The sequence below is a fragment of the Lycorma delicatula genome, chromosome 1, assembly GCF_047948215.1.
Source record: "Lycorma delicatula isolate Av1 chromosome 1, ASM4794821v1, whole genome shotgun sequence".
NCBI classification, from domain to species: domain Eukaryota; kingdom Metazoa; phylum Arthropoda; class Insecta; order Hemiptera; family Fulgoridae; genus Lycorma; species Lycorma delicatula.
In genome coordinates, this window is record NC_134455.1 from 57,976,709 (window position 1) to 57,998,190 (window position 21,482).

At 33.7% G+C, this 21,482-nt stretch overlaps 1 protein-coding gene across 2 annotated transcripts in view; it reads left to right on the plus strand.

Moving 5' to 3' along the window:
- Nucleotides 1–21,482, plus strand: part of LOC142318663 (E3 ubiquitin-protein ligase trul-1-like) — an 84,996-nt gene that overhangs the window by 11,198 nt on the left and 52,316 nt on the right. The window contains exons 2-3 of one of the 2 annotated variants that reach the window (XM_075355126.1): nt 2,542–2,678; nt 20,609–20,824. In XM_075355126.1, coding sequence (XP_075211241.1) covers nt 2,557–2,678; nt 20,609–20,824 — 338 coding nt within the window. In that variant the 5' untranslated portion in view covers nt 2,542–2,556. Of the gene's footprint in view, nt 1–2,541; nt 2,679–14,796; nt 14,927–20,608; nt 20,825–21,482 lie in introns of those variants that run through there. The other variant, XM_075355127.1, reaches the window with a different exon arrangement.

Sequence of the window (21,482 nt, forward strand, 5' to 3'; positions counted from 1 at the left end):
GAAGTTGTATTTTGCTGATTTATATTTCATATAATATTAAATATATATATATATTTTTTTTTTACACACATTTAACTTTTCATACAGAATATTCATATCTGTATTATATATTTATGTATCTGGTTTATATTACTATACATTGATGTAGTTATTAATTTGTAAGTCTTTAAAATTATTTGCTAAATATTTCTAATGAAGTGTTTGATATAAATTAAATTTATGATATTTATCAGTGCAATGATATGATATCATAGTGTTCTATTTATTGCTTGATTCTGATTAAAAGATATCTCCTTCTATCTTAGTATATTTAAGCGCTCAATAGTTCTGTTTGACATTTCTAACACAAGGTCAATGTTTGAAAAATAGCTTCTGTCAGGGGAGGTCAAAAATTATTTACCTACTATTTTATCCAGTTTATTGTAATAAAAATTAAAAAAAAAGTGTGTAGCATTTCTCCAAGATATTTATAAAAAAAAATTATATATATAATATAAAACCCACCAGGTTAGTTTAGTGGTTAAACTTGTACTTGCAAAATTAGCTGATTTTTAAAGTAAAGAGTTCTAAGATTCAAAGTCCTTGTAAAGGCAGTTGCTTTTATATAGATTTGAATGCTTGTTAGTGGATCCTAGTGTTCTTTGGGGTTCAGTTTCAATTAACCATTTACTTCAGGAGTGGTTGACCTGAGTCTGTTGCAGACTATATGCTTACTGGTACATCTACACTTACATTGCAGCTGTGTCAGGCCTAGCAAACCAGCAGTAATAGCATTTTCCTGTGCGCGCCCACACACACACCCAGACTTTCATATATATATATATATATATATATATATATATATATGAGGTATGTTCAGAAAGTATTTGACCTAGGTTGTGAAATAAAGTATGTACTAGTTTCCTTCAAAGTATTCCACTTAACATTGTAGTCTTACACTGTCAGTTGCTCATGTCCAACTGGCTGACAAATCGAGACCCTTTCAGTCATCTTCAGTTTGGGGAACAACCAGAAATCAAAAGGATCCTGATGAATCTGAGGAATTTCATGTTTGATTATGAAGTCCTGGATTAATCATGATGCATGGTCATGATGCAGTTGCCCCTTGAGTGCAACAATGCTGAACTCAACCACAAAGATAATGTAATTACAAAGTCTCTAGATAGTACTTTTTATTGACAGTTTGGTCATTTTCATAATGCTCAACTTCAGTAGTAGGAAAATCCTATAGGATCACAAAAAATTTGTCTTGATTTATTTGGCAATGGAAGAAATGGTTTCTTCTACCATGACAACTGAACTTTGGTTTCTGGATTATACTTGCACCCAGGCTTTAATTCCAGTTATTATAGTCGTAATAAGTTAAGATCACCATTGGTGCACCTGTTGGTGTTCTCTGCCGAGTCTAAATGAATCTCTTTGTGTTCAAGGGAAAGTAGCTTTAGCACCAAATTTTACAGTCACTCTGTGTCCAGTTATGTGATAAAATTATGTTTATAGAACTATCACTAATTCTACTGTTATTTGCAATCTCTCAGTCAGATAGCCGATGATTTTACATTATCTAACTGTGTTCATTGTTAATGACATTTGGAGTTTGGATTGTTGATGACCTGTCGGTATACTTCTCACTTTCAACTGAACTTTGGCTATTTTGACAATGGTTATACTGGTCTTAATTTGTATAACTCCCCTCTCCCAGTAGATTTGTTCCCAAAAGCATGCTTAATCTTACAAATTGCTTCGTTTTGAGTATCAGCAAGTTTTAAGCAAAGAATAACTTTTTGATGTTGGAATGTTTTTTAATTCATTCTGTCATTATCCATAAAATAAAAATGAGATAAGCACTCTTTACATTAACATACACATTGGCTGCTGGACAACAACTGACACCTCCTATCGTGTTATTAAGTGACATCTGTGCAAACTAGATATGATTATAGTGCTCTTACCAAGTTATACTGTTTGCAAACAAATACTTTATGAGAAAAAAACATATTCTGAATGTTCACATACATGTATAAAATATCATTTGTCTATTATGTATTAATAAACTGTCTTATTAAAATTGATATTATTAATTTACTTATGAACTGTAGGCAGGCCACGTTTGGAATATGTAAAACAAATTGTTAGGGATGTAGGATGTAGAGGGTATACTGAAATGAAATGACTAGCACTAGACAGGGAATCTTGGAGAGCTGCATCAAACGAGTCAAATGACTGAAGACAAAAAAAAAATATGAACTATTAAAACTACTAATTCCTCCTATAAACCTTTAAAAGAAACATTAAGCAGCTGTATTTTTTAGTTTAATCTTTATTAGACATTCTGGAACTTTAATTTTACAGTAACCGCAAAATCAGTTATCTATATATGAATTAGATTTAAAGTTTAAAGAATTGAATATAATGAAATCAACTTGTGAGAAATGTATGGAAACCTAATTCTACTATAAAGTTTTCTACCACTATATAATATAAACTGTTTTGTTTGTTTCTTGAAGTAATAGGTTGTTAATGGATTGTTTTGAATTGCAGATTTTCCGTAGTATAATGAACATTTCTTGTGTAATCTGTGGCGATACATTCACGGGATTGAAACCTGATGAGAGTGTTTATTCAACAAAATGTGGTCACCTGTTTCATTATGGTTGTATAACAGAATGGTTTAAAAGGTATTGATATAATATTTAATGTTGATTTATTTTGTTTATTATTTCATTCACAATGAAGAAACTCTTATTTATTTGGGATTGTTGGATTAGAAAATTAATTTACACAGTGGATCACTTTATCATGTACATCATTTGTCTTGAGCTCAGACATTGAATAACCACGTTTTAGCAATTTTTGAAAGTTAGTTTATGCTTGTTTAAGTGTTGGCTACGTTTACTGCAGTCTCGGGGTTCATAACCTCAGTCCTGAGACAGAAAGATTGGGTGGTGAAGGGGTGACGGACAGCTTCTTGTGGAGTTTTCGTTTGTCCAGGCTTGCCTGGATGGTCAATGATGATGAGGCATGGGGATTCACTCTTCTTCTGTACTGTTAAGACAGTCCCGGCTTCTGGGCTGGGGGACTAGGGATGGCGTAGCTGGGCCTTGTGAACCTGCTCTGGGGTAAGAGGCAAGGTACAAAAGCATGCTTGAAGGCAATTCCCAGGGCTGTGTTTTGCTTAATTGCGAGTCAGGCCCCAGGAGAGGAGTTGGTGAAATGGAGGTTTAGTTGGTAGGACACCAGTATACTTACACACATAAACAAGATCTTGCAGAACCTGTTAGCAAGTCCAACATTCTGGCCGTAAATGGGATTCCTCCCCTTACCAGGGAAAAAGTATTGGCCATGTAGTTAGCTAACCTACTGGTAGGTGGCATCAGTGTACAGTATGCATCCTGATCCTGTAGGGGAAGACACCTTCCATGTGGCAGTTTTGGTCACCACGCCACCCCTGCATGCCTAACCCTTATGGGCTTTGCCAGAGGTCATCTTCAAAACCTTGGAAAAAGGCATTTCTCAGCCTTGTTTTTGCCTCAGTTAGGATGCCACCGATGTGAGCGACATACACATTGGTGTACTACTATCATTAAAAACTAAAGAAAAGAAAAGAAAATAGATCCTAATTAAGTCTCAAACAATCATATCTGAAATTACATCATACCAGGTCAAGGGAACAGGCAGAAAGTCTTTCCTACGTTTGTGTCCCAAAACCCAAATCGTTTTTGTGCATATAGTGCTCATGGTCTTTGTGGTTACAGAATTTGTGATGTGGTGTGGCATGTTCCTTGTGAATAATCATGCCATTTTCAGTAGCACAACAGGTGTTTATTGTTGAGGTTTACTTTTGAAGCAAGTCATATGACTATGTTAAAGAACAATTTTGTATTAGATTTTCAGGTGCATGTGTGCCAAACAACTCAACAATGACATGACTGGAGTGATGCTTACAAGAAGAAGAATAGGCATGCTTCTGTATTGACAGAAGGAAAAAATGGAAGAGTTATGTGCATTACTTGAGATCCAAGGAAAAGTTTCAACCAGGTGGAAAGTAATGGGAGTGGCATACTGGATAATGTGTTTTTTAGTGATGAGGCATATTTTCCCCTTAGCAGTTACATCAGTACTCAGAACAACAAATATTGTTCAACACAAAATCCATGTATCTTACATGAATTGGTGATGCACTCACAAATGCTTAAGGTTTGGTGTGTGATGATGGATAGTGCGCCTGATTTTTTTTTTTTATAAAACTTGACATTCTGGCATACCAGAATATAATTATGCTATTTGTAGCTCTTCTTGCCTGGTGAACACTAATAGTCAACCTGCAACAAGACAGGGCAACGTACCATACATCCAAAATACCATAGAATTTTTGGGCAAAATGTTTGGTTATTGCATGATCTCAGAAGGTTTATGGCCCCCTTGTTCCCCTGACTATCATCACCAGACTTCTTTCTCTGGGGTTTTTTGAAATTATGTATATGTCGAGCAAACCTACATACTCTACAAGAACTGGAGCGAGCCATTACTGCATAGATGAATTATATTAACCCTGATGTATTATGAAGGGTGTCAAAAAATATGGTGCGAAGGGTTCAGATCTCCCTTGAGGAAAATGTTGGACATTTCCAACACTTGCTGTAAGACATTGTGCATAGGTACATTCCAAGAATCAAATAAAATGAAACTGTATTATAGTCCATAGTGGAATTATAATGTGTAGTATCATGATGTGCATGATAAAATGATCGCACTGTATTTTTGTATTATATGCCATAACTATAACAATTGTGGCCAACCTGTGGAAGTTACAAGTTACTCTCAAAAATAACATAGTCATTTCTAAGATTAATAAGCATCACATGCTTATTAATAAGCTTAGTCAAAAAAGTAAAGAGGTTTCCCATTGCTTTCTTCACTGATCTGAATGTATTGTTGCATTTCAGCATGCCAAGTCTGCTGAAGTGCAGATGATATTCAGCTCTGCAAGTGATGCTTTCATTCTCTTGACCACAGGGAGTGGCTGTGTTGTGAATGTCAGCTCTTAGAGAATGCAGCAGTGACTATTTTTGCTTTGAATATGGTGCTTTGAATATGTCATATTTATAAGAAAGACTGGGGAAGAGGTAGAAAAAAAACAACAAATTAACATACATCCTCTGTACACTCAATAGTAGAGTGATTTATATTTGTTGAAATCATCCGGATATTTATATTATGCACACTTAATATATACACACACATACTTGTTCATGTAAGTTTCTTTCTCTTGTGAAGTTGTTTTAAAATTATATAAATGTCACAACTCCTTCAAAGAGAGGAATCAATAGTAATATTGAAATCATAATCTGCCTCAGATTTGTCTTCAAGATTGTTGAACTGTAAGCATGTCAGTATGTTGCTCAGTAAGGATTATTAACGTTATTTGCATTAGATTTTGTTTTGCATTTGATGAAAGCTTCAAGAATTTTTGCAAGTGTTAAATACATCTCTCAGTTTTTTCAAGCCTGATTTTATCATCTCGTTGAATGATATTTTATTTTTCTGCAACCGTGATGTCATGTCTGCCTTTGTGGTGTTATTCTGTTGTGCTTTGTTAAAAAAATACATAGGATTTATCTATATTAATAAAATTGGTTGTCCATCTTCTTGTTATCTACTACTTTTTCTTAAATAAGTTAACTTCTTTTCTTGGGTGTCCCAAGTTTTCCACCAAATTTTTTTTTTAAATTTCTAATATTCTTCTGTTTAAACCCAATTTCGTTCAGTATGACTTACATTATCAACAACTCCTTACATAAAATACATCACTCCTTATATAACTCTTTACATATCCTTTAAATTACTTTTAACTTCTTATATTACCTTTAAATTTTATTGTTTCTTTTTGAAATAACTAAAAATTTTGCTAAAGGAAGCTACTTTTCTTTTACCAGACCTATTAACAAGCTATTTTTATAATTCCTACAACACATTTATATCATAATCATTGATTTCTAGTTTTTTACATTTATGACGCTTATTTGGTGTTTGTTTTTTTTATTTGGTGTGTTTGTTTTTTGGGTTGTTTAGTTCATAAATGATTTTAGATTTTATCTAATCTTTCTATATTGTTTGAACTGATTTATGTAATGCACATTCACATATTTTATTCACAGGAATTAATGCTTTCTTTGCTGCCTCTTCTGTAAATTTAAGTGCATTATTAATAATTAGCTTGCTTGTTGAAAATTTTATCAATTAAATTGACCTTTGGTTTTTGTAGAAATACTTTTATAATGCCAACTAAAAGATAGAAAAATATTAAATATATAACAAGGAAACACTGAACTAGCCAGTATAATTCTAATGCAATTAAAAAAAAATCCCTTTTGCTGGAAGGCGGAGGTAGATTTCACCAGTGCCAAGTAGGGGGATAAAAAAGATTTCCTCCTGAAAGTTTTAAAAAAAACTTCAAATTTACTCAATACAACAATGGTTGCAAGTGAAAAAAGTTTCACATGTATACCATACGACAAGCCCCGTCTTTTTACAATTCCAGCAATATTTTGGTCATCCCTTGGTTGTGATATCAAAAAACTTTACTTAGATAAGTTTTAGGCCCTTATCCAAAAAATAGTAGGAAGTTTAAATGAATTCAATATTTTACTTAATTAGAAAGTTGTAGTGATATTTTGTTGTTTTTTTTTAAAAAGCCCCACCCATTTCCTGGTCCAATTTTGGCCGTTAATGAATTCGACAGATGTAGGAACAAGTTATTTTTACGGAAAAATTTGAAAGTGATTGGTGCAAAATTATGGCAGTTCACAAGAAAGTGAAATATAAATATATATATTAATGTATATTTAAACCTTTGAGCTGACGGTGGTTTTGAGGTCTGGGATATGTGAAATGCGAAGATATGTTGAAATTTTCTGGAAGTTGAATCGTGGTACCCATTACAACAGGTAGCTTTCGTAGGAAATCTACTTAATAGTCACAGAAGATTAAACCAAGAACTAATAAGTGAACTATTTAAAAATAAAGGGGTCAATGAATCTGATTAACTCAAAAAAATTGTTGGATATATCTAAAGTGCAACAATATATTATTGATGATAATACATTTTATGAATCAATACTGGTGTGGGATATAACTGAAAAAGATAATGAAGATAGTGATGAAGATTAGCAGTTTGATAAATAATATATTTTTTATATTAAATTATGTAAGGAAAATTAGTTTTAATTGTATTTTTTGAAATTTATTAATAAATAATGTAAGTGTGAAAGAGCAGTGAATAAAATGAAATTAGTCATTTACTGCAACCAGCTTAATTTTTCCTAATAACACAAATTTTCTTTAGAATTGCCACATCACATATCAATCAAAGTTTCTTCTAAATTTTTTAGGGAAAATTTTTAATTAGTTTTTTACTTTTATATACTGAATTGAGTGGTATCTGTGTTTGCAGTTTGGTTACCATGAAATTTTTCATTGTGGAGAATGGAAAGTATTTTTAGCTGGTGAAAAATTAACTTATACAGAGATGTGATGTTTCAATTCTAATCGATTCAATTATTCAATAATACTATTTAATGTTATAACAGTAAAAGAAATATTAATATATTAATATTAATTTTTCTGGAATAACAGAATTAAACTCAAGTTAAAATATAAAACAGAAAATTAAGACAGCAAATATTTTTTTTAATACTTTATACTTTTAAAACTATTATGCTTTTTCTACTTCACATTTTTTCATCTTCAATATCTTCAGCATCATGAATTTCATTGTATGAATATATTCTAGCAAACTTCGCAGATTTTTCACCTGTTACGTATAAAGAAGACAATCCTTGTTAGGTCTGAAAAAAGTTTTATTATTTTTCTTGCCAACTTCAAATTATAATCTGTGTTAATACAAAATAATAAATAAAAGGCTTTATTATTTTGCTCTCTTACCTTTGCTGTTGACAGTTTGTTATTTTCCAAATATTCTGAGTAGAACACCCAGGTTCTTTGATCTTCTTTTAACAGTTTTTTTAATTAACAGTTCTCTCTATTGTTCAGACTCTTCAGGACTATACTTCTATTGAAAATGGCTGATCTTTTTGAACATGAAGCTTCTGTATTTTTAACCATTCAATCTTGCTTCCATTTACCACAACTTTACAATTCACAATACGATGTAAACTTTTAGTATTCTTAAAATCATCCAGTTTCATATCATAATAGTGAAAAGGATTTTCAGTTTTGCTTGTTCAATAGTTTCCAACCAGTACATTAGCAATTATACAGTTTGGTTTAGTTTCACTCTGTCTATCATGCCAGAGTCTTTATTGCTGTCATTTTTATAAGAATAACTGGAAACAAAAAAGTTGTTCTTGATCTCTTTAGTGTTAAAACCTAGATTTGTTGCAATATTTTTTAACCCTATTTGAACAGTATTAAAAAAAGTATTTCTTTTCTACCCTCCACAGGCATCACCCCAACAAATAACTTTTTCCTGTGGTTTAATTGTATTAAAGTATTTCAGAAGGCAAGATGCTATTTCACAAGAGCCTTTGGAAGGTTGTATTTCATTCCAGATGTACATAAAACTGTTTTGCTGTTTAGAATCATGACATTCCAAACAATAGGTCCACAGTTGTTGCTTGTAGTATAAAAATCCTGTAGTTAGAAGAGGTACTGGCAGTGCCCTAATTAAATTAGAAAGCACTAGTTTTACTCTCATTTTCTTAATTCTTTTGAATTTTTTTTCTGTTTTAACAAATTTCCACATTCATATGATGAATATTGTGTGAATATTGAGATTGATTTTTTATTCATCATCTGAACCATTAATTTGACATTTAAAACTGACAAGTGCGAACTAGGTATCTTTTCAGGGAAAATGAAAAGTAACATTCAATTTTTAAAAATATATTTCCAAATTTGATTTATAAAGGTTCTTACATGTTATCAATGTAATGCATTTTGTACAGCCTATACATCTTAGCCAAGCATAATCTTGGAGTAAAGTAAATCTTATTGAGATTCTGAGTCCTCATAGATTGTGATCTGTAATTTGGGAAGCTCTTAATGAATTGAATAGCAAATTCAAGCTTCTGTTCACTATTTTATTTGGCAGTGAATGGTGATCAGAACATGCTATTCCACTAACTTGAGAATGTTTCAATACATGATCAATCCTACCAGTCAAAACTTGTAAAGTCATTTGAAATGTTGTTTTACATACTTATTTGTCCACTCTCATAAATTTTTAAATAATAATATTGAGTTGCATTTTCTAATTGTGTTTCATTAATAGTATAACACTTTTTTCCATAATTTTCGTAATTATTACAAAAAAAAAAATTGAATAGTCATTCTAGGATTAAATTATAAAAGGTATTGAAAATCTGTTGCTAGTTTCAATATTTATTTTTTGATTACATTTCAGAGGACATGTATAGTATTTTAAGTAACATAGTCTTTTTAGTCATTTATAGTCATTTAATAAAAAACTGTTTTTTACTAACAATTTTTTTTGTTTTTATAACATATTCCTTTCCATGTGTTGTAGTCTTTTTTCTTGATTCCATTCATTAATTGCCTTTCTACCTCTCTGTTTTTTGTTTTTTTCATTATCATTGAATAAACCAAACTCAGTGTTTATATCATGCTCTTGATGGTAATATTGGATTATCTGATCCGGAATTTAATGATTGATGAATACCATTGGTTAGCTTAGAGATGAAGTCCTAAGGATCCTGCAAAGGTTTGGGAGCTAGGTACTGTAAGATAAACTTTAAATATAAACAGTTTTTTAATGAATTTAGTTCTTCTGATGCCCTGATTTTCTATCCAACTAGTGGAGATGAAGTTCAGACTTATTAGGTCAATGAAAAATAAAAATTTGGTATGCGAACATGAAGAATTTTTCTTTTGTTTCAGAAAGAAAAATGTGGATTCTGATAGTATTTTTTCTCCTGAATTCAAATATGAAATCGGTTTTTCCCCACCACCAAGGTTTCTAAGAGACAGGCATTTATAACTTCATACATTTTAATACTTTCTGCATTCTTAACTACACAATATTCAAACATTTGATTCACCTACAAAGTAGAAATGATGATTTTCTGCTTTATTTCGCCTGTGGAACATCCCTCTTGATTATCCAACAATAATCAGCCAGCATATTAGGATTCCATTTGGATACTTCTTTTCCATAACTGAAATCTCCTGATGAAAGTGTTCTTTATGCTCCTCGTTCAGTGCAGCAAGATTTTCCAAGTAAAAATCTAGGTGCGAGTTCAGGAAGTGTACAAATTTTTATAAGATCGTTGACAATATCACGGTAATTTTCTGCCTTTCGATTTCCCAAAACCTCTGAGTAACATTTTTGAATGCTTGCCAAGTTGCTCTCTCCAGCGGATTCAATAGTTCCTCATACTTTTCTTCTTGCATTAGTGATCATATTTGTGGACCCATAAATATTCCTTCTTTAATTTTTGCATCAGTAATTTTAGGAAACTTCTGTTTTAAGTACATGAAACCAAGAGTATTTTTCTTGGCCTTGATGAAATTTTTCATTAATATTAGTTTGATATGTAGTGGAGGTAGATACATATTTTTAGGATTACACAATGGGTCATGTTTCACATTTTTTGTTCAGGAATGAGTGATTCGCCTAAATGGGAATCACTCATTCTTTTCTAATGAAATGATTCTTTCTGTCCCTACCATCCCATTCACACAAACAATACTTTGTGTAACCAAGCTGCAGACCAAGAATAAGTGCAATTACCTTCAAATCACCACAAATATTCCATTCATAATATTTTTTGTATATGGAAGCTTTTCCAATATAAATTTAAAGTTTTCATATGTTTCTTTCATACTAGCAGAGTTAGCCACAAGTACTGATGGGAATTTATTGCTATTATGCAGAAGCACAGCTTTTAAGCAAACTGTAGAGGAATCCATGAACAAGCATAACAAGCAGGTTGGGGTTATGTTCATTACAAAGTGTCTCCATAAGAGAAGAAATGTCAGTACAAAACACTAAACCATTTTCTTCAGAAAAATAGTCTTTAAATTCAGAATGACAATTATGATAAGTACATATCTTTGTATTTTTTTGAAGAAGATTCCAACCTTTTAGCCAGGAAGCAAGCATTTCAGACTGTTTTTTGGATAATTTTAAATCTTGTATGAGATAGTTAAGATTTTCTTGACCCTGTAAATGAGGCTCATATGAACTGCTTTGTTCAAAAGTTGTATCACCAGAATTTGTTTCTTTTTCTTCCTTACTTCCATCAGACTCTGAGTTCTCTTCATCTAATGTAAGATGTTCTTGAGGCTTTAGTATGGGCAATTCTTCGTAGTGTAGAACTGGTCTCATTGTAGGTTGTAGGGTTCACCATTGTATGTTTTAATTTTAATGTAATCCCTTTAATGTTTGTTCAGAAATAACAGTCAGAAGAGTGATCTTTGGGTTCCTCCAAATCATAGGGATAGCAAATGGCATGTGCCATTTTTTCATGCAATGAGAAGCTTTAGAACACGATAAACAACAGATATGTGGGGCCCAGGCCCTTGTTTGGTCCCTGACTTTACATCCAAAATAAAGTTCATAACACTTTTTTATTAATGGAGTACGGTTTTGCCTTTAGGACTTGAGCATCACTTCACCACATACATAAAAAAAATTGTTAGGATGATATAAACAAACATTAGGTATTTTGTAACTAATGACTAATTAAAAGAAATAAAGTTGTAAATATGTAATACACAATAATTCAAACACACAAAGCATTTGCAATGATGTGTTTACTGGTTCACTACTTTCTCTCAACTGGCATCGTTCTGGTAAATGTATGCTACACTAGATCACATTTGTACGTGTATATACACATCTGAACCTTCACAACAATAGCAGTGCTACCCTTTGAGTTAGCTCATTTGGTTCCATCATATTTACAATGCTGTAGGAGCTTTTACTTGACAATGGACAAATGGATGAAAAAATGTTTTAAAATATTTAAAAAAATTAAATTAAAAATATTGTGGGTGATGGAGAAATTCTGAATACATAATTGAAAACAGGATAAAAAATGCATTAACTACACTTATTGGTGCTTATGGTATAAAAATCATGTTGACCAGTGATTTTAACATTACATATGAAATAAAAAAAAAAAAAAAAAATGCAAAATATAAACTTTATAATTTCCTTAATAAATTCTTGGCTTGCTTTTATTGAAAATGTAAAGACCTTTTTTCATTAAACTGAAACCTGTTTCTTTTACTTATTGTTAGTTATACATTCTACCTTTTGTTACTTTTGTATAGCTCATTGTTATATTTTATTGTTTTTGCTGTGTTACATTAATTAAAGTTATTTATTTATTTTTTAAGTACAGGTGATTCAAAGAAACGGGAAACTTAAAAAAATTAAATAACGTTAATGAAAAATTTTTTTAGAAAATGAATTTTATTTCATGTAATTGTACAAATGTTGCCATTTTAGGATACATACATTTGAGTTTATTTTTAAAGATGACATCTTGCAGGTGACCTCCTCTTCTACGTAAACACTCACGAAATCTCTTCGTTAAATTGTTCATGATTTGACGTAACATCTCAACTGGAATTTCAGCAATTGCTTCTCGGATCCTTGCCTTCAGTTCTTCCGTTGTAGCAGGTCTACTTTGGAACACTTTGCTTTTAAGGTGACCTCACAAAAAGTAATCGCAAGCTGAGAGATCAGGCAATCTGGGAGGCCATCTAATGTCACCATTTCGTGAAATGACGCATCGTCCAAACAATCGGCGTACAGCTGCCATCGATATTCGTGCAGTATATGACGTTCCATCTTGTTGAAACCAGGCTGTGTTAAGAATTGGTGGAAATCTCTTTTGTTGTTCCACAACAAAGGTTTCAAGCATGGCTACGTAACGCGCCAACATCACTGTAATCGCAAGACCGTTGTCATCCTCAAAAAATAAGGCCTATAACACCGTAAGATGACATAGTACACCACACGGTCACTTTCTGGCTGTGCAACGAACGCTGGTGTAGTTGCGTAGGATTTTCTTGTGCCCAGTATCTGAAATTTTGCTTGTTAACAGATCCACTGAGGTGGAAATGCGCTTCGTCTGACATCCACAGTTCGTGAACAAACTCTTCGTTATCATTTATCTTCTGAAGCATTACATTACAGAATTGTGCTCACACAATTGCATCGTTCGGTTTCAGTTCCTGGACGATCTGGAACTTGAATGGATGGAATTGCAAGTCCTTCACTAACATTCTTCGAACACTTGAACTATGCAATTGTAAATATGCTGAGGGACGACGGATTGACCGATGTGGACTTCGTGTGATAGCATCTTGTAAAGCTTGAACATTCTGTGGTGTACGGACGGTTCGCTCACGGCCTGGAGGTTTCTTTTTCATTGCCAAACCAGTTTCCTCAAAATTAGATATCCATGTTTTAATTGCATGTGCTGATGGAACACGGTCGTGCCGTCCCAGATTAAAATGACGGCAAAATTCTCTACGCGCTCCCTCCACACTGTCATTGTTTTTGTAAAACGCTTTGATAGCAAATGCACGTTGCGCACCACTCCAAGTATCCATGACAACTAACTGGCAGGTTAGGTTAGAGAGGCTGGCGCCACTTAACAAGTGGTACCAATCGCCCACGGCTACCAACACAACTTTCAAAATTTCCCGTTTCTTTGAATCACTCTGTACTAATAGAGTCTCATCTGCATATCTAATATATTCTAAACATCTGTATTTTTCATGATATCTGGTATATTTTCTTCTTCCAATAACTATTAGTATTTAAAAAAGAAATAAATAATAATGAAGAAAAGATTCTGGAAGAAATGAAGAAATTCCACCATAAGATTCATGTACAGCAGATAAAGAGAAAGATGAAACTATTAATATTTTTGATGTAACAATAAAAAGAAATAATAGTAATCTAGATTTTGAAATATATAGAAAAGAAACTTTTAGAGATAATATCATAGCTTACAATTCAAATCACCCAATGGAGCATAAATTTGTGGCTTTTAGATATATAAATTACCATTAAAGATAGACTACATAAATTACCATTAAAGAAACCAGCATATAAAAAAGAATTAAACATTATTTTTCAAATAGCAGAAATAATTTGTATAAAAAAATGATTAGAAAAATGAATAAAATAGAAATAAATTAAATGAAATTAAACAACAAACTATAAAAAAACCTTTAAATGGAGTAAATTAACATTTACCGGGAAATAAATTTACCCAAAACAGTTCTTTAGTAAATATATACAGAAATGGCTATAAATACAAATACTACATTAAGAAAGATTTTTAATAATAACATAAAAAAAAGATGTATACAATAGTAATGGTATATGCAAAACAAAATGTAAATGCAATACAACATACATTGGACAGATGGGAAGAAAATTAAAATTAAGATATTACAAATACATTAGATCTTTTAAAAAAACAATAAAAATGCGTTCCAATTAAACAATGCATTTAATAAAAGAAAAACATACCCCAATGAAAATGGAAGAATCAATGATATTAATTCACAAATGTTTTAAAGGAAGAAGAATGAACATTTTAGAAAAATCTAGAAATCTTTAAATTAAATAACAATGAAATCATCATAAATGAACAGATGAACAATCAAGTGGATGTCCTTTTCAAGAGCCTCATTTTATTGAAATAGGGAAATGGATAAATAAAATAAAAATATAAGTATTAACTATTAATAACAAATAAACAAAAAGGCCTGATAAGGCATGACATCAAATTTAGGACATCAAATTTAACACTATACAAAGATTAACAGAAATTTAAATGTACCAGTATAGTAAATTTTGACAAAGGAGTGATTCCAAAACATGTCAACAAGTGATAAAAGAATGAAGCTAGGAAAGGTAAGCAGTACTAAATATAGAAACAGATTATTTATTGCCCCAAATCAAAACTGATTTGCTACCTCAAACTAGTGATGGTTGTAATATTAGGCTGCAATTTATGCATTTATGGAGTATTCTTGATTCATTACCTCATGTCAACAGTTGACATGATTTTTACCTAAATAAAATACTTTTTCTAGTGTTTGGGTAATCATGGTTGAAATTTTATGTATAATCATTCTTTTAAATCTCTCTTATATGAGAGTGAATGAAATTTAAACAGCAATTTTGCTATTTTGTGCAGCAAACAGATGTTGTAGTGTGGGGGGGGGGTTAATATTCGATGTGTCAGAGAGGGGAACCAACTTGGTTAGCTTTTCCGCTCTATTCTGTCATCAGTACAGCCATGAGTAAGCTAGATGTTCCGTTGTCTGTTGCACAATGTATTATCGTAAAGTTTTTAACTAATGAAGACGTTAACCCGCAGAAATTTTAACTTGTTTAAAGGTACAGTTTGGGGATGCTAACAGTTCTGCGGGTTAACTGTCCCAGTTAACCCGCAGAAATTTTAACTTGTTTAAAGGTACAGTTTGGGGATGCTTTACTGTCCCAGAACCAAGTGTATACATGGGCCAGACAATTTAAGGATGGGCAAAAAAGTATAGAAGATGAAAGTCATGATTGACACTCAAGGTCAAGTCTCACTGCTGACAACATTCTTACCGTTCAAGAGCTCATCGAAGGTGATCACTGCTTCACTTCAAGAAATTGTGTCAGAAGTGGGTATCGGCTATGGGAGTGCTCAGTTATCACTGGTCACCTTGGCTATTCTGTGATCTCTTTGATGCATCCAGAGAATTCTGTGGCTTTATTGTTTGCTTTGGGTGTTTTGGCTTTTGGTTGCGTGTGTACCTTCTGATAGTTTCAAGGCGAGCTAATTGGATTCTGTGACTGCTGTGTAGCATCGATAACTTTAGACTCAACGTTTGCTCTACTCTTGCAGTGTGTAAGGCACAGGTTTTTGCGATGCTTATCCACCTCACTGCTGCGAAGAGGTGGCAACGACTTCTGGTCGTAAGTCCACATTACAAGTAAGTCCTACTTGCGTTCTTTTCAGAACGAGGCAGTAATTCGTGGTTGTACTCTTATAACTGATCCAGAAGTGACTAAGAGATACTAAGAGTGACAGGTGAATACAGAAGGTCCCCAGCTGTTAGTGGCTCACTGCGGACAGTAGTCACATTTGTGGGCTTGCCGAAACTTTTGTAGTAGGAGGAAGACAGCAAGTATGTCTATATCTCAGGGTAGCGAGGCTAGGGTAACTCTGGCCATGCTAGAGGACCAGCTGTTAGTCAGGCCTGGGTGGAAGAGGAAAGCGGAAATTTCCCTGTTCTCCTCGAGTTTAGAGGGTGAAAGCTTGGACATGCACAAGGCTAGGGACATCCACCCAGGAAGTTAGAGGCAACCCATTGGTCGAAGAGTTCAAAGCAGTGCGGGGCAGACCTGGCAGTTCTGTCACGATGTTGGCTGCGGTGCAGCAAAGTATAGATAATCTGGATTTCATTGAGAGTCCCTGCAGCATCAGTGCAGGAGCAAGGAGAAGAATCTTACCACATCTAAGGCATGTTAGGAGCGTTCTTTCTGATCTGGCAGATGGTTTTGAAAAGTTGTTCTCCACGTCAAAGTAGTTCAGGTTCCGGCACCTGCTCCCAAACAGCCGAAGCATTGCGCTGATGTTGTGCAGGGCTAGAGACTAGTCAAACCTTGAAGCAGTCCGAAGTGCTTTTCATCAAGACTAAGCGGTCTACTAAGACTAGCAGGCAACTCAAAGAGGATTTTCAGGTTGCTCTTCATGCCGGCCTCCGTGGCGCAAGTGGTAATGTCTCAGCTTTTCACCCAGAGGTCCTGGGTTTGAATCCCAGTCAGGCATGGTATTTTTCACACATACTACAAAACATTCATCTCATTCACTGCAGAAAGAATTGCTTGACTGCGGACCCAGAGGTAAAATAAAAAAAAGGTTGCTCTTCATGGCATTCGGAAAAAACTAAAAATTAGGGAAATCAAAGAGACCAGCAACGGTCTGGTAGTGGTTGCGAATGACAAGGAGACAGTCCAAGTCATCTCAGTCTCCTGAAGTAAAGAATCTCGAGGACAAGGTTGACTTGAAGCGAAAGCATAGGCCCTGGTTCATTGTCTACGACATTGACTGGTGGCTATCCAATGAGGAAGATCTGTCTCTCGTTTGGGTGCAGAAAGTGAAATGGATGATGCTGAATTCAGGAAAGACTGTAGGCTACTTTTCAAGACTGGTAAGTGTGATGCCCAGTGGTATCATGGCATTTTTGAGCTTGACGCTGATCTCTAAGAAGTTTGTGTCTGAGGGTAGGTTGTATGTTGATTTAACATAGAGCGGGTTTTTAAAAAAATGTTTATACTCTTTTTGGTTTTTTTATTTAAATAATTTTATGGTTATTTTAATTATTTATATTCTGATTTTCAAAAAAAATAAATAGTAGGGTTAAGGAATATGTGGGTGTAGAAAGGTGCTTCAAGTGCTGTCGTTTTGGCCACAGATCCAAATTCTACAAGTACGTGTTAGTCTGCACGCATTACGGCAAGGAAGTTCACAAGCGTGACAATTGTTTGCAGAAAGCCAAGGGTCAATCTTGTGTCAACTGTAAAAGGTTGCGCAGAGAGTGTAAAAACATTTTGTCAATAGTAAGGACTGGCTGTTACATGCGGTAGAATTGTATTTCCATTCCTTGGATAGTTAGTATCCTTCTTTGAAGCTTGATGTTTGTACGTAATGTTAGGTGAATTGGTGTTGTGAATCTTGGGGTTACTTTTCGCAATGCCCATCAAAAAGCTGGGCGATCTACCAGGTCATGCGGGTTCTGAGTTTTCTGTATTGTGATCCATTTGCTCTTCAGTGTGGAGGGCTGTAGGTTTTAGGTTTTTATGTATTGCCAAATTGCTTCTTTGGTGACAGTTAGGTAATGATTGTGGGAACTTCTTGCTGTTGACTTGGGTTGTAGGGTCACCTTCACATCGGAATAAAATGGATATTTGCTTGTAGTTGCGACAGTCTCAGTCTTCGACTGAGTGCTGTAATTTAATAGTGTGAGACCTGGTAGATTTTTTAATTTCCTTGAGGTTTCTATTCTTGTGATTTCACAATAAATTTTTGGCTAGCTTACTTCTCCTCATAACCTGCACTGCGTCTGAGGGCATTATGTTAGAGTTAGTAATCCCGGGTTGCCTGGGCAGTTTGATTGGCCAGAGGTAGGTGTGCTTGGCACCATGCCTTGGTTAGAGTAGATTCAAGAATCAAAGGGGGTCGTGCTCGAGAGTGTGATTTTCATTCTCCCGAGTATAATTTACTGACTTAGCATGGCGTATTGTTGAATTGGAGGCCACACTTATTAAGGAGCAAATAAGTAAATGTTGGTTGCGATCAACCTAGCTGTAAATCCAAATATTCCTCAAAGTTGGATCTGAAGTGTGCACCATTCTCGGCTGACCACGCTTCACCCTGCACCGATGACATGCCAAGAACAACAAAAAAAAATGAAATATGAAAATTTTAAATGGTCTCATAAATACTAAAATGCTGAAATTGTTTGGTTTTTGAAGGATCTTTTTAAATGAACTGAAATACAACGTTAAGAAATTTGAATGTTTGAACAAAGAAATTTTATTGACTTAATGTATCTTAAAATTAATAATTTTTGTATTAGGATTCACCCTTTAATGACGGCCGGTAGCTCGCTACATCATAAAAAGAAAGTCATCTTCATACGCATTCGACTCTTCACTACGTTATTCATCTTTCACCGTTCACAGCATACCCGGTCGCCAATCTTAATGTCTTGATTCTGCTTCTTCCAAGTCCAGAGTGAGAATGTCAGTGCCCTTCCCACACACTTACTAGCCGGCCGGAGAGAAAAAAAAATTACCTTCCCCTTCCAACAAAGTTTCTTACGTTACAGATTGCATGCGTGAGAACTTCAACATCTTAACAATAATACACATCTACTTAACACTAGTAAAAAACACGTTACTTATGTTAAATGTAATATAATGTCATACAATTAAATACAAGTTACAATGCCAAAAAAAATTACTTATATTACATCTAACACAATGTCATACAGTTAAATACAAGTTACAATGTCAGCTTTATTTTTTATTCATGAGGTTTGACACACCTCAAGTGGGAGACTAGAGGTTATACCCAGCTCCTGAACAGACCGGACCTGAGGTCCTCTGGGACAATTATTCTTGCTGGTAGCACTCCAATCACTAATTTAATTATAATATGCCGTCATGGCATGAATTTTTGGCTGAATTTAATATGCTGTCATGGCATAAAGGTTTTATTGCAATCATTTGTAAAGTGGGTACATACGGTTTAGGTGATAGAATTTGTAGAGTTTGGAGCAGGGTCTTTTATCTCCCACATGTAGGCTTTTAGCTTAGTTCCTGAGAGTTACATGGTAGAGTTAGGTGTCTGATGTCTTCTTTGAGGGCAAACTTGACTAGGGTGGAATTTACCGACTTGGCCAGGCATCTGCATCAGTGGCATCTCACGAGACTCGACTGATGACTGTGAAATGTGATCAGTTTGACCGCAAGAAGATGTCCTCCGATTAAGCCACTCATGACTTGGAATGGAGGTAGTGGTTAGCAACCAGACACACTGCGAGGTGGGTGTTCTCCTTTCAGGGGAGGAATTGAAATGATCATCTTGGCTTTAGAAAAATTGGTGCTCAATAGATTCTGAGGTTGTTACAAAAAATCAAAAACAAGTCAGGTTGGTGATCTGTGAGAGACTTTTGGATCGATTTCGGCAAGAAGAGAACAATTTTTTGAGGCACATCATCACATATGATGAGACATGGATTCATCATTATACTCTGTAATCAAAAATGGCGAGTAAGGATTGGTGAAGGAAGGATGAAGGCTGCCCAGTGAAGGCTAAAACACACCTACATCCAGATTGTTCTTGCAACAATTATTTTGACTCAAGGGAAGTTTTGCGCTTTGATTTTTTCCACAATCAACGAACAGTGAATGCGGCTTACTATTGCCAGAGATTTTTCAATTTCTTCATTACTGATAATTTCATTAAAAATAAGTTTATCTTGATCAATTAAAAAAAGACATCGTAAGTAGAAGTAATTTACTTGGTTTGGTGAGTTTTATATTTTAGGCAACACACTTACTATTAAGAGATTATTCATTTCAGTGCATTTAATTTCATTGCATCAACCAATTGTTAATTGTTTTCATTTGTACCTATCTAAAGGGCTAAAGAATTAACATCAAAATGATTCTTAACTACTCAAATGGATATAAAAAATAAAAGTCAAGTACAACTGTTGTACAAAATTTGATATAACTAATGAAATAGTAATGTATCTTGATGGTAAAGCTGTGCAACTATTATTGAAAAGCCATATTAAGTTATATAAAATTGTAAAATCATATACAAAAATTAAGCTCGAAGAACTACATGTTTAGAATTTATAACACACTTTTTCATATAGTAGAGATTGTTTTAATAATGTGAGCTACTTTTTCTTTACATTATTAATGGCAGCTGACTTGATATGAAAAACAACTCAATATCTTTATTTTAATTTTAAAAACTTAACAGTACATTACTGCTTGTCTAACAAAAACTGTTTCTTGCAGGTCAAAATCGTGTCCTCAGTGTCGACAACAAACTACAGATAAAACCATAATTCGTATATTTTTCAATAATTCAGCCCAATCAAATATAGATTCTAATCCAGTTTTATTGAAGGACAGAGTAGACAGCTTAGAATTCCAGTTAAAAATGAGTGAGAGTAAAGTTAAAGTATTAATTGAAGAAAAGAAGAAAACTGAAAAGCAGAATAAAGGTTTGAGGTAAACCATCTGTTTTTTCCATTCACTCTTACCATGTGATTAATTATCTACATTAAAGCAGTAGATCATTTTAGACTTTAAGTATAGGTAAATCTTTTTTTTAAATGAGTTTAAATATAGCGTGAAAGTAAACTAGAAGAGAGCTCACACATTATTTAATGAGGATAGGGATAGGTTAATGTATCAAGTAGGTGTATAGTTCAAAAGAGAATAGATGTTTTCATCTAGGAATTAACCAGGATGAGATTTTGTCAAAAGTGTGGCAAAAAGTGCCATGCTTTTTGCGTGCTGGGAACAACATGTTAGACATGTGTTGTAACAGACTGTTCTCTGTTATAGAACATTGATGCATTATGCACTGCAGTCAATTAACTACAAGGTACCAAGTTGCAAACCTGCATTCCATCTGTATATTACATATGTGTAGCAAAAGGGACCATCTTTTCAACCCATGTAATTGTTTTTGCCTCACTAATTTACAGTAGTATTAAAACTTGAATGTTATATTTTATTTGTACCGATTAATAATAATTTAATTATCATGCTTTACAAAACTCAATAGTTTTACCTTTAAAACTGAAACACTGTCCATTCCATACAAACTGATGCAGTTGCCAAGATGATTTTGCTACTATGAAAAGTTTAGCTTGGATGTGTC